Source organism: Musca vetustissima, unplaced genomic scaffold (assembly GCF_032173495.1).
Source record: "Musca vetustissima isolate MV318-11 ecotype Yass unplaced genomic scaffold, APGP_CSIRO_Mvet_v1 utg205079, whole genome shotgun sequence".
NCBI lineage: Eukaryota > Metazoa > Arthropoda > Insecta > Diptera > Muscidae > Musca > Musca vetustissima.
This window is the reverse complement of record NW_026872534.1, coordinates 1-12,069: the sequence shown is the minus strand read 5'-3', so window position 1 is coordinate 12,069 and position 12,069 is coordinate 1. Positions and strand designations below refer to the sequence as shown.

General features: G+C 37.0%; 1 protein-coding gene across 1 annotated transcript; it reads left to right on the top strand.

Moving 5' to 3' along the window:
• The first annotated feature begins 264 nt into the window (after nt 1-264).
• Nucleotides 265-636, top strand: LOC133328274 (uncharacterized). The gene has a single exon (XM_061536864.1). The coding sequence runs from the start codon at nt 265-267 to the stop codon at nt 634-636; it is 372 nt and encodes a 123-aa protein (XP_061392848.1).
• The last annotated feature ends 11,433 nt before the right edge of the window (nt 637-12,069 follow it).

The following is a 12,069-nucleotide window of genomic DNA, read 5'->3' as shown; positions in this document are numbered from 1 at the left end:
GATAATGGCTCCCAGTTCAAATCAAATGAATTTAATGCATTTTTGACCTCCCATGGAGTAACCCATATTTATACAGCCTTATATTCGCCTCAGTCGAATGCTTCTGAGCGCGTAAACCGCTCTATAATAGCAGGCATTCGCACATTTTTGAAGAAAGATCATCGGTTATGGGATGAAAACTTAAGTCTCATAAGTTGTGCCTTGAGAAACTCTGTGCACCAAGCTACCAAATATTCCCCTTATCATGCCCTTTTCGGGTTTAATATGGTTACCCATGGTACGTCTTACAAACTTTTGCGGAAATTAGAACTTTTAGATGAACCATCTGCTATTTTGCACAGAGATGACAATTTAGCTTTAATTCGCAATAATTTACGTCGACATATATCCGAGGCATATAAAAGGAATCAAAACCAATATAACTTGAGAGCCCGACCAATTTCCTTTGAAATTGGCCAAGAAGTTTATCGACGAAATTTCGCTCAAAGTTCCGCCGAAAAAGCTTTCAATGCCAAATTATCTCCCCTTTTTATCAAATCTAAGATCAAAGAAAAGCTAGGGCAAAACTATTATATCCTGGAAGATAGTGATGGTAAGACCGTGGGCACTTTCCATGCCAAGGACATACGTCCTTAGACCAAAATCTGCCAATTAATGATCTCCAATTAATATTGTTTCCTATGAGGAAAATATTACTTGGTTTGTAATATACGATTCGACCAAAATTACTCATCACATTTATCGATTGAAACTAAGTGGCAACGCTAAAAACGTACTATCGTTCTTTGCCTTAGATCAAAAGCAACTCTATCGACAATTACAATTCCCTTACTATACAACTATAATTTTAGTACAGAGCTTTCGTATAGAAAAGAGAATTTGCAACAGGCCTTTTACAACTCGCCTTTCAAGAAGTACAGAACACAAAAACCTAAATTGAAAAGTTAAAGAATTTTGAAAAAACTTGATAAATAATTTTGATAATTAAAAAATTGACAAATTCCATATTTTAAATAAGGAAATTATTAGGAAATAAACCTAAATTTGCCAAGGTAATAAAATATAATGTTAAAGTGTTTTAGTGGCGTTTTTATAAAAAAAAAATTGTGTATTTTTCCTAGGCAAAGAATACAATTTCTTAAAAAATTTGTATAATCATTGAAATTCAGCCTACTCAGTTGGAAAAATTCAATATAAGTGGTATATAGTGACAAAGGCAACTATAATTAAGAAAAGAATAACCCCCGACATTTTTCTTCACGTGGCTCAAACTGTGAAGACGAATTTTGTTTGGTTATGTCGGGGGCCAACATGTGCGATGTCAAGTATAAGCAGTGAATTTTAATACCATCTTCAACCAATTATCCCCCTCATGATATGTAATGAACAAAATCCAACATTCCGTCAAATATTGTGAAAAATTGCACTAAAAATTTGAAGCCTTAATATTAAAATCATTCATCACACCACCATTGCCACTACGAAAGCTTCAGCATCCACTGCGATCACTTGCTACATTCAACCAAATTTCCAACAAAATACTTCTCCAGTTGGATTGCCGCATAACCACAAAATTCATCATAAGAAAACCAATACATTTTATAAGGGAGTAGATTGATCTGAAGCCACCACAACCAACGTCCAGATAAAATTTTGTGTTCCAGTTAGATAACATATGATCTCGCAGAAGATCCATCAACCATAAAATCATCATATTACTCCTATACCGGACGAACCACCATTCTGTCACTAAAAACCCATCCACCAATAAAATAGAATGTCCGTACCTTAAGCAGGGCAATTCTAAGACCATCAATTTATGATTCCAAAATCTTTATAAAAATTAGATAAGTATTATGTAAATTGTTAAATTTACATTCACACTTTTATATATTTTTTTTAGTGTAAGTAATATTTTGTTTCTGAATTTATAGACATAATTTAGGTTCACCCTGTTATAATCAAACATACGCACGTAATGACTTATTAATGAATGAAGAAGAACAAACAAATTTGTGAATGAGGTAGAGAAAACATTACTATGATCATTATCATCAATTGAATTTTATATATAATAACAACAACACAACGAATAACACCGCAACGACGAACTTCTTCGAGGCCTCCAACAAGTTCAGCGTAAAACGGAGTTGGTGAGTACTTTGAGTGATTTTTGTTTCTTTATTTTGAGTTTTTTTTCGTCATCTACTTATCACACAAGCAATTGTTTCATTCATTCATTGATCTCTTTTTACGTTCTCGAAAAGTAGAACAAAGAAACAACAAATATTACAATTATAATGTTTCATACTTCATTCATTGAGACTTATTACGTCATTTGTATATTAGGGTGTCCCATATATATTTACTAATATTTTTTGAGATTTCTTTTTTTCTGCTAATGTAATTTTCCAACATAGATCGTATTCTAGACTAAGTATAATGTTTCCCAGATTATTTTAATTATTCACTACATATAATTATAGCATAAAAATTTGATTCAAAATGTCATATATTTGAGCGTTTATCTAATTAAAGAAATGGATTACTAAGAAAGTTGACGTGTTTTCATGATGTGGTAAGGCGTAACTAGGTAACACGAGTTATGGGGTTCTGTATCAAAATCCGCCTAACAGGACTATGGTTAGGGAGGGTTAAGAGGCGTATATCTCACACCATCTGAGATATAGTAAAATGGGGAATATCAAATATATGAGCAATAGATAGTACATTTGTGGGACTTTTCACACACTTCATATCATTCGATTTAACAACATTCAGGGAGTCTATAATATTTTTCTGTACTCCTGCAGATTTGTAATGGAAGGACACGAACCCCCCACCCGACTGAAGTTAGCGTACAAAGGCTCCCGCAGTCCTTCTGAAACAAACTGAGTGGCAATAACATCTTACCCAAAGCAACTAACATCCTTTGTCTATGTCATCTAGACCAATATACATATTTATACATTAATCTCAGTTGCTTAGCCAATTTAGGCCAGTGAACATTACAATTTAGATATAGCTCCCATATATAGATTCGCCCGATTTTAGGTAAATAGTGCACCAAAGTCCCTGAAAATCATTCAGATTTAGATATCGGTTCAGATTTAGATATAGCTCCTATATATAGTTTCACCCGATTTAATGTAAATGGTGTATCAAAGTCCCTATAGCTCCCATATATAGTTTCGCCCGATTTTAGGTAAATAGTCCACTAAAGTCACTATATATCTTTCGATTTCCACGAAATTTGGCACAGCGTAATGAGTTAAGTCTAGAACGATGTGTGTTAAATTTCGTGAAAATCGGTTCAGATTTAGATATAGCTCCCATATATATATATATATTTTCGTCCGAATTTTATGTAAATGGTTTACCAAAGTCCCTATATATTCTTCCATTTGTACGAAATTTGGATTTATAAGTAAATGAAGAACTCAAAATGTGGCCGAACATGTGACAAGTTTTGATGAAATCAGTTTAGATTTCGATATTTTGCTTTAAATTTATTATCATAATTTTGTCCCATTGTAAGAAGCAACTCTATATCTGAACAATATTTAGTATAGGTTGCAGAATGACATGTTTAATTTCATGTTAATGGTCTTTCAAAAATGCGACGTCTATAAGGATCCCATCTGTTGAATATACCCAAAGTGGTGAAGGGTATCATATAGTCGGCCCCGTCCGACTTTACTACTTTCCTTACTGGTTTCAAGTAGCCACAAGGTGTGGATTTATTAAAGAAGACTTTTTTCAAGGCGTGGATTTTTTAAAGAAGACTTTTTTCAAGGCGTGGATTTTTTATAGAAGACTTTTTTCAAGGCGTGGATTTTTTAAAGAAGACTTTTTTGAAGTAGCCACAAGGCGTGGATTTATTAACGAAGACTTTTAAATTTTAAATTTTTTCCTAATAATTTTTCAGTTTCTTTTATAAAGCAACACAAATAAAAGAATGTGAAATGCATAAACAATTTCATTAGAAAATAAATACTCGAAAAAATATATAAAAGCATTTGACTTTACCACCACAAAATAATTTGTATAGCTTTTGATTTGATATTTCAAGTTTATTTAGGTCCGGCTTGTTTGTACAATCGCCGAGGCAGTACAAATTCATTCCATGTAATTGTAAAGAAGAAAAAACCGAAATAAACTTAACTGAATTTAATTAGTTAACAACAAGGGTCAACATTTTAAGGTAATGAATTTCAAGACATGTTTTCGTTATTTTTCTTGTCGTTGTTGTTTTCAATTTTAAATTATAATTGAAGGAGGTGGGGTTGATTTGACAATTTGAGTTATTCAGAGCAATTGACATTTAATTCAATTGCTGATCACGTGAATGTCAAGGAGGTCCTAATTATTCGACAGACAGAATACACAATTTTGCATTCTGTCAGTCAAATTTGTGTTGAAGGTGGACAGGATATTTTTAAGGACAGTTTTACATGTTTTGTATTGGGAAGGGAAGAAACCCTTGGAATTTTTAAAAATCGGTTCGAAAAAGTGGGTGAATAATTACTTACTTAGCTGGTTTGTTTACAGAACGGTTGTTTCATAAGCCGAGCTTAAAAAAGATTTCCAAGCGAGTCGGTCTTGTGCGAAAGTCCACCAATTTGGAAGACCACGTTCGAAGATGTTGTTTTATACTTGGTCTTTCCATCTAATTCGTGGCCTTCCCCTTCTACGGGAACCATCAGTAGGCTCATTTTTATAAGCCTTTTGAGCTGGGGCATTTTCATTCATCCGCACAACATGACCTAGCCACAGTTGGTCCGAGTCTACTGGACGTCTTGCGCGTTGATACCATCTGCTTGGTCTGAAGCCGCATTGGTATGGTCCGATGATGTCATTGACCATTGACTTCAATCGTTCACACAGCACATTGGTTCTGGGGTATCTTCTTCTTCCGGACTTCATTCTGACTCCTGTACATCTCGATTTGCTCACGTTTTTCTTGTTCTTTCTTCTTTTTTTCTGAAAACATGTTTCTCCTCTCTTCTTTTCTCCCGATAATTCTCTATCACATTACGTGTTGCTACTGTCTGCAGGGTTGTCCTATACGCTGCGTTTTTCACCTCAGTAGCATTACGATACTCCTGATCGTACCATCGGTTTCTTGATGGTGGTTTTTGGTACCCAAGTGTTGCTTTTGCTGCAGTTTGTAGGGAGTGAAGAAAGCACTTCGGGACAAGAAGTGCTTTCTTCAAGCAGATGGGTAAGTTGAGCGGAGTAGGCCTCGGCTACCTGTTGTGTTTGCAGCTTTCGACGTCGAGTTTCCGTGTTGTATTAGTTCGCACCTTTGCTGCAACATTAAGACGGGTGCGTACCTTGGCTGCCACAAGGTAATGGTCCGAATCGATATTCGTTCCTCGGATCGCTCGGACGTCTAAAACACTGGATGATTGCCTTTCGTCTATCACAACATGATCAATTTGATTTCTCGTTACTTGATCAGGAGAGATCCAGGTGGTCTTGTGTATATCGAGATGATTGAATTTGGTGCTACTAACTACCATGTTTTTTGCTGCCGCGAAGTCAATCAGCCTCATGCCGTTGTCGGATGTTTCTTCATGAAGGCTGAATTTTCCGACGGTGGGGCCAAAGATATTTTCCCTTCCGATTTTTGCATTAAAATCTCCTAGCAGAATTTTAATGTCATGGCCAGGGCAACGGTCATATGCTGTTTCTAGGCGCTCGTAAAATATGTCTTTGGTCTGTTCATCTTTATCTTCGGTCGGAGCATGGGCGCAAATTAGACTGACGTAAAAGAACTTCGCTTTTATACGGATGGTAGCAATTCGCTCATCTACTGGAGTGAATCTAGAGACGAGGTCTTTTATTCTCCTGTTTACCATAAATCCGCAGACAAACTCACGTCTCGTTTCATGACAGCTATAATACAGGGCGTAATCTTCTGATTTGCTGACGCCAGTCCCTTTCCATCGCATTTCCTGTAAGGCAATAATATCGGCTTTTTACTTCTTGAATATATCCGCCAAAGCGAACACTGCGCCTGTTCTGTACAACGTGCGCACATTCCAAGTGCAGACGTTTGCGGGGGTCGTCAACATTAGGGGGGTTTGGTTTTCTTTTTCTTAGCTTTTTCATAGTAGGTTGGGTTCTCCGAGAGTGGGCAACTAACCCGACGCCTCAACTCATTTTGTTTTATAGTTCTTATGGGTGAACTCGCGGCACATATTAGCTCACTATTTCATCGAGTGATGAGAATAGCTCCCCAGGTGGCACCGCGGGGAGGTCACTGTACACAATTTAGATGAAAGAGGGACCAAGATAAGCCTGGACTTCGCCATGTTAAAGCCAATCAGAGCCGTTGCTTGGTATCTATCATCCCCTACGCCACCCAAAGTGGGTCAATAGGAATGAATTTTTCTGGAGGAAAAGAATATAGAAGCCAATTCCCCAAAATAACGAACATCGAGGGATACAGTTCTATGTGGCCCGTAAATTATGCGGTCGGAAATGGTTACTTCAATGAATTATATCCCGACAAACGAATTATATCCCGATAGGGTGCAATGTGTAATAAAAACAATTATTTACATCCCCTAAAGCCTCTGCTAAATACAAATAACTCTTTCCTCCCATTTCTAAAAATATTTTTTATTACCCCCTAAAAGTTATTCCTGTTAACACATAAAAATCAGATTTTGAATCCTTCGATTGAGATTTTAATGTTTTGTCATGGCCGATAATGGCAAACCAAAGTCACATAAAGCCTTACTGGGTGATTATGAGTCCATAATGTTGTTGCAGCTGTTTTTGTTGTTGTTAAGAAATTTATTACTAAACTTTACATTATTATTGTTGTAAAACACAATTGTCGGGTAATTAAACAAAAGTACAAATTTTTCAGAAACATTTTTTGTTACAAAGGGGTGGAGGATTACAAAGCCAACCAAGAAAATATGAAACCGGAAGATATTCCAAAAATGCTGCAGCAAAACAACAAAAACATCCTACCAAAACCATGTGGTTGTTTTGTTAGGCAGGCCGGACATTACCCCAAAGCAGAGACCAACCAACCAAGTCCATGCTATAAAATGTGCTGATGTGATGTTTCCTCCGCCCTCACTGCTGCTGTTGAAAGCTACAGCATAAACGAAGGAAATAAAATTAAATGCCAGTTCAACAAAGACATTTTAGACTTGGTTACGATGCAAATATTTTTTTGTAGTCGGCATAAATGAATGAACGAATGAAGCCATAAAGCCAGGATGACACTTTGTGCAAAATGATATAAAACAGAACCAGGGTGGGCGGAGATGACCAAAAACACAACACAAAACAAAGACATAAATAATATCAACAACATTAGTAACAGTGAAGAGAAACAGTGGAAAATGGAAGAGAAGAAGTACAGAAAAAATATATTTTTTCAAAGGACCAATAAGACGGAAGGTATTTATCCAATTCATCCAATCCAATCGATTCGGACCATTACCTTGTGGCAGCCAAGGTACACACCCGTCCGAACAAGGAAATTTGACGTCGAAACACAACAGATAGCAGAAGCCTACTCCGCTCAACTTACCCAACTGCTTGACGAAAGCACCCCTTGTCCCGATAATAATATAGAAGCACAATGGCAGAGAATTGTCCATTCTTAACAAACTGCAGCAAAAGCAACACCTGAGACCACCTTCAAGAAATCAGTGGTACGATCAGGAGTGTCATAATGCTACTGATATGAAACACCCAGTGTATAGGGCAACCTTGCGGACAGTAGCAACACGTAATGCGATGGAGAACTATCGGGAGAAAAGGAGAGAGGAGAAACGTATTTTCAGTTAAAAAAAAAGAAAGAATAAGAAAAACGTGAGCACGAGCAAATCGAGATGTACAGAAGTCAGAATGAAGTCTGAAAATTCTACCAACGGGTAAAACACCAAACCGAAGGCTTGGGGGCAGGCAAATCCTCATGTAGAGATAAAGAAGGAAACCTGGTGACAGATACAGACAGCGTGCTGAAGATCTGGAAGGAGCATTTTGAGAAACTTCTGGTATAAAATAGTCACAGTGAAGTGGATATCCCAGAACCAATAACAGATGACGGTATAGAGTGTATACTACCTAGCCAAGATGAAGTCAGAATAGCAATCAATCGGCTGAAGAAAAATAAAGCAGCAGGTGCCGATGGGTTGCAAGCCGAACTATTCAAGGCTGGTGGTCAGATGCTGGTAAGGAGCATGCACCAGCTGATTAGAACAATTTGGCTAGAAAATGCATGCCCAATGATATAGTGATATCCAGTGTGCAGTGTGTGAACGATTAAAGCCAATGGTCAATGACATCATTGGACCATATCAATGCGGCTTCCAATCTGTCAAATAAACCATAGACCAGCTTTTCACTCTGCGCCAAATCCTGGAAAAACCCACGAAAAACACATCGACACATTCCACCTATTTGTCGACTATAAAGCCGCATTCGACAGCCCTATCCGTTCAGAGGTGTATAAAACCATTTCTGCGTTTGGCATTCCTGCAAAATTAATTCGGCTATGCAGGATAACTTTAACAGGCACAAGATCTGCAGTTAAAGTCGGAAAGGACCTCTCGGAGCCCTTTAACATCGAACGAGGATTTAGACAAGGTGATAGTTTGTCGTGTGACCGTTTTAACATCCTGCTGGAAAAGGTCATACAAGAGGCAAAGGTGAATAGAAATGGCACTCTGTACACCAAACAACACATGTTACTCGCCTACGCCGATGACATCGATATAATGGGTCGAACACTGCGAGCGGTAACAGCCACCTTCGAACAAATTCAGAAGGAGTCTGCCAAAGTGGGTCTGGCAGTAAACGACGAGAAGACCAAGCTGATGGTATCAACGCGCAAAACGTCCAGTAGACTCGGACCAACTGAGGAACTTGAGAACTACAGCTTCGAGGTAGTCAAAGATGTTATATACCATGGTACCGTCAAAAATAAAACGAATGACATCATTTTTGAAATTCGGAGAAGGATAGTGATGGCCAACCGATGTTACTATGGTCTGAGCAAACAACTCAAAAGCAAGTCCACCTCCCGCCAGACCAAACTCACACTGTACAAGACGCTGATACTACCCGCGCTGTTATATGGATCGGAAGCATGGGTACTTACGCAAGCAGATGAGGCAGCTCTTGGAGTGTTTGAGAGAAAAATTCTCCGAAAGATCTATGGGCCGATCTGCGTTGACGGTGAATATCGCCGTCGAATGAACCATCAGTTGTATCAGCTATTCTCGGACATCGACATTGTTAGACTATTGAGCTGCAGTGACTACATTGGCAAGGTCATGTTGTGAGAATGGATGTCGATGCCCCAACCCAGAAGGCATATAAAATCGAACCAGCTGATGGCTCACACAGAAGGAGAAGGCCACGAATACGATGGAAAGATCAAGTCGAAGACAACATTGCCGAACATGGTTTTTATACCCTTCACCACACTGTGGTACAGGGTATTATGTCTTTGTGCATATGTTTGTAACAGGCAAAAGGAAACGAGATAGACACATGGTTCCTTTTGAGAATATGCATAGAATCACTTTGTAAGTCGATTTATGCATGTCCGTCCGTCCGTCTGTCTGTCCATTTTAAATTGTAAACAAAGTACAGGTCGCATTTATAATCCGAATTGTATGAAATTTGGCATATGTCACTTATTCGACCCAAGGACGAACCCTATTGAAATTGGGAAAAATCGGTTCAGATTTAGATATAGCTCCCATATATATATTTAACCGATTTAATGTAAACGGTCCCTATATATCTTTCGATTTGCACGGAATTTGGTATAAGGTACTGAATTGAGCCTAGAGTGATGTCTGCCAAATTTCGTGAAATGTGGTCCAGATTTAGATATAGCGACCATATATAGTTTCGTCCGATTTTATATAAATGGTGCAACAAGGTCCCTATATATCCTTCGTTTTGCACGAAAATTGGCATAACGTACTGAATTGAGCCTAGAGTGGTGTCTGCCAAGTTTCGAGAAAATCAGTCCAGATTTCTATATAGCTCTCATATATAGTTTCGTCCGATTTCATGTAAATGGTACATCAAAGTCGCTATATATCTTTCGATTTGCACGAAATTTGGCATAACGTACTGAATTGAGCCTAGTGTGATGTCTGCCTTGTTTCGTGAAAATCGGTCCAGATTTAGATATAACTCCCTTTTATTATATAATTATTTTAAGTAATTGACGCATTAAGGAACCAATATGCTGATAGGAACAAAACGTTCTGAAATTAGTGTAACCTAACCTGTTACAAGTTTATTTGAAATCGCTTAATATTTGGATAGATCTTCCATATATATTTTCGCCAGATTTCAAGTAAATTGGGCATCAAACTCCTCATGTTAGTCATATTGACATCAAATTTTGCACAACTTACAAAATTGAGCATAGAATTGCGTAGTTGCGTTTTCTAGAAGTACAGAAATAGCCCAACGGATGACCTATTTATATATATATATATATATATTTTTTTTTTTTTTTGAAGTCGTTTTACATACTTTATGGATAGATCTTGGTAGATTCACATTTAGATAAATAGCACATATTTTATTTCATCCAATTTCATGTTAATAGTCCCCGGCCCCGTTCGACTTTACTACTTTCCTTACTGGTTCGAATTGGAAAAATTGCGCAAAAGACCGACGCGCCTGGAAATCTTTTCTAAGCTCGGCTTATGGAACGAAAGTTCTGTCACAAGCCAGCTAAGTATGTAATAATGCGTGGATTTTTAAAATAATATTTTTTTCAGAGGTCCACTAAGGTGTGGATTTTTAAAACAATATTTTTTTAAAGGACCAATAAGGCGTAGATTTTCAAAATAATATTTTTTTTAAAGGACCAATCAATTTTTTCACATTTTCCTCCACCAAATTACACTGTCCCCACACACGAAATAAAGGATTATTTCACCAATGACTGAATTTTATTTCAAAAAAAAACAAACACCGATCATAACAATAATCACAACATTGGACACAGACTTAAATAATGTACATATATACGTATGTTTGTATTTATGTGCAAATGGAAAACAAGGCGAACAACAACAACAAAATGAAAGAAAAGACATAAAATGTCATAATCTAAATTAAGAACAACAGCAATAAAAGTCAGAAGAGATATAACAAAAAGAATGGTTTTCAAATGACCATAAACATCGTAAACATTGTAAACAGAAACGCTCGGAGAGATGCAGAGATTATTACACATTAAACGAAATCAATGTTCACAAATCTGAAATGTTCGTAAATTACATAAAAGAAATGAGGAGTGTTTGTAAACGAAGATTCATACTTGGCTATTGTCTGTATGGGACAATGTAGAAATAAGTGTTGGCACACAAATATGGCATTACCACGGCATTACCACTTACATATATCTTTACAACTTTAGTCTTTATGACATAATTAATGAAGTTCGATGTAGATAAAATCACAGTTTAGGTTTATTGCTAACCAATATTGATAGTTGATTGATTTTTAAGTGTAACGCTAAATAGTTTAGTACTTCGAGTGTTCAAATAAACTATTTTGTGGTACACATAAAAAATACAATTAACAAGATTAATGCATTACCATTACTCGGAATGAAATAATAATAGAATTTGAATAAACAAATCAGATAATTTGGTAGTGGAATTGAATACTGTTCAGAAATTAAAAAGGGGTTGTGAAATATAATTTGTTTTTATATCCTCCACCTTGATCAGCGTAAAATTCTATGACGATATAACCATGTCCGTCTGACCGTCCGCCCGTCTGTCGGTTGTAATCACTCTAGCATCTAAACGAATTGAGATAGATCGCCATAATTTTGTATGCAGGCAGGCCAAGTTCGAGTATGGGCTTTATCGGTACACGTTTAGGCATAGCTCACATATAAGGGTACCCTCCAAATTTTTTGGAATTTTGGGGTTCTTGAGGGCGTTTTTCGCTGAAATTTGCTACATTGAATTGTTATTGGGTGCCAAATATTTCCACTAAAAATTATAATTATCGGTCCACTTTTTCTGGTAGCTCCCATATAAAGGT

Coding starts and splice junctions, on each gene's coding strand:
- LOC133328274 (XM_061536864.1), top strand. CDS start 265: ATGGTTACCCATGGTACGTCTTACAAACTTTTGCGGAAATTAGAACTT.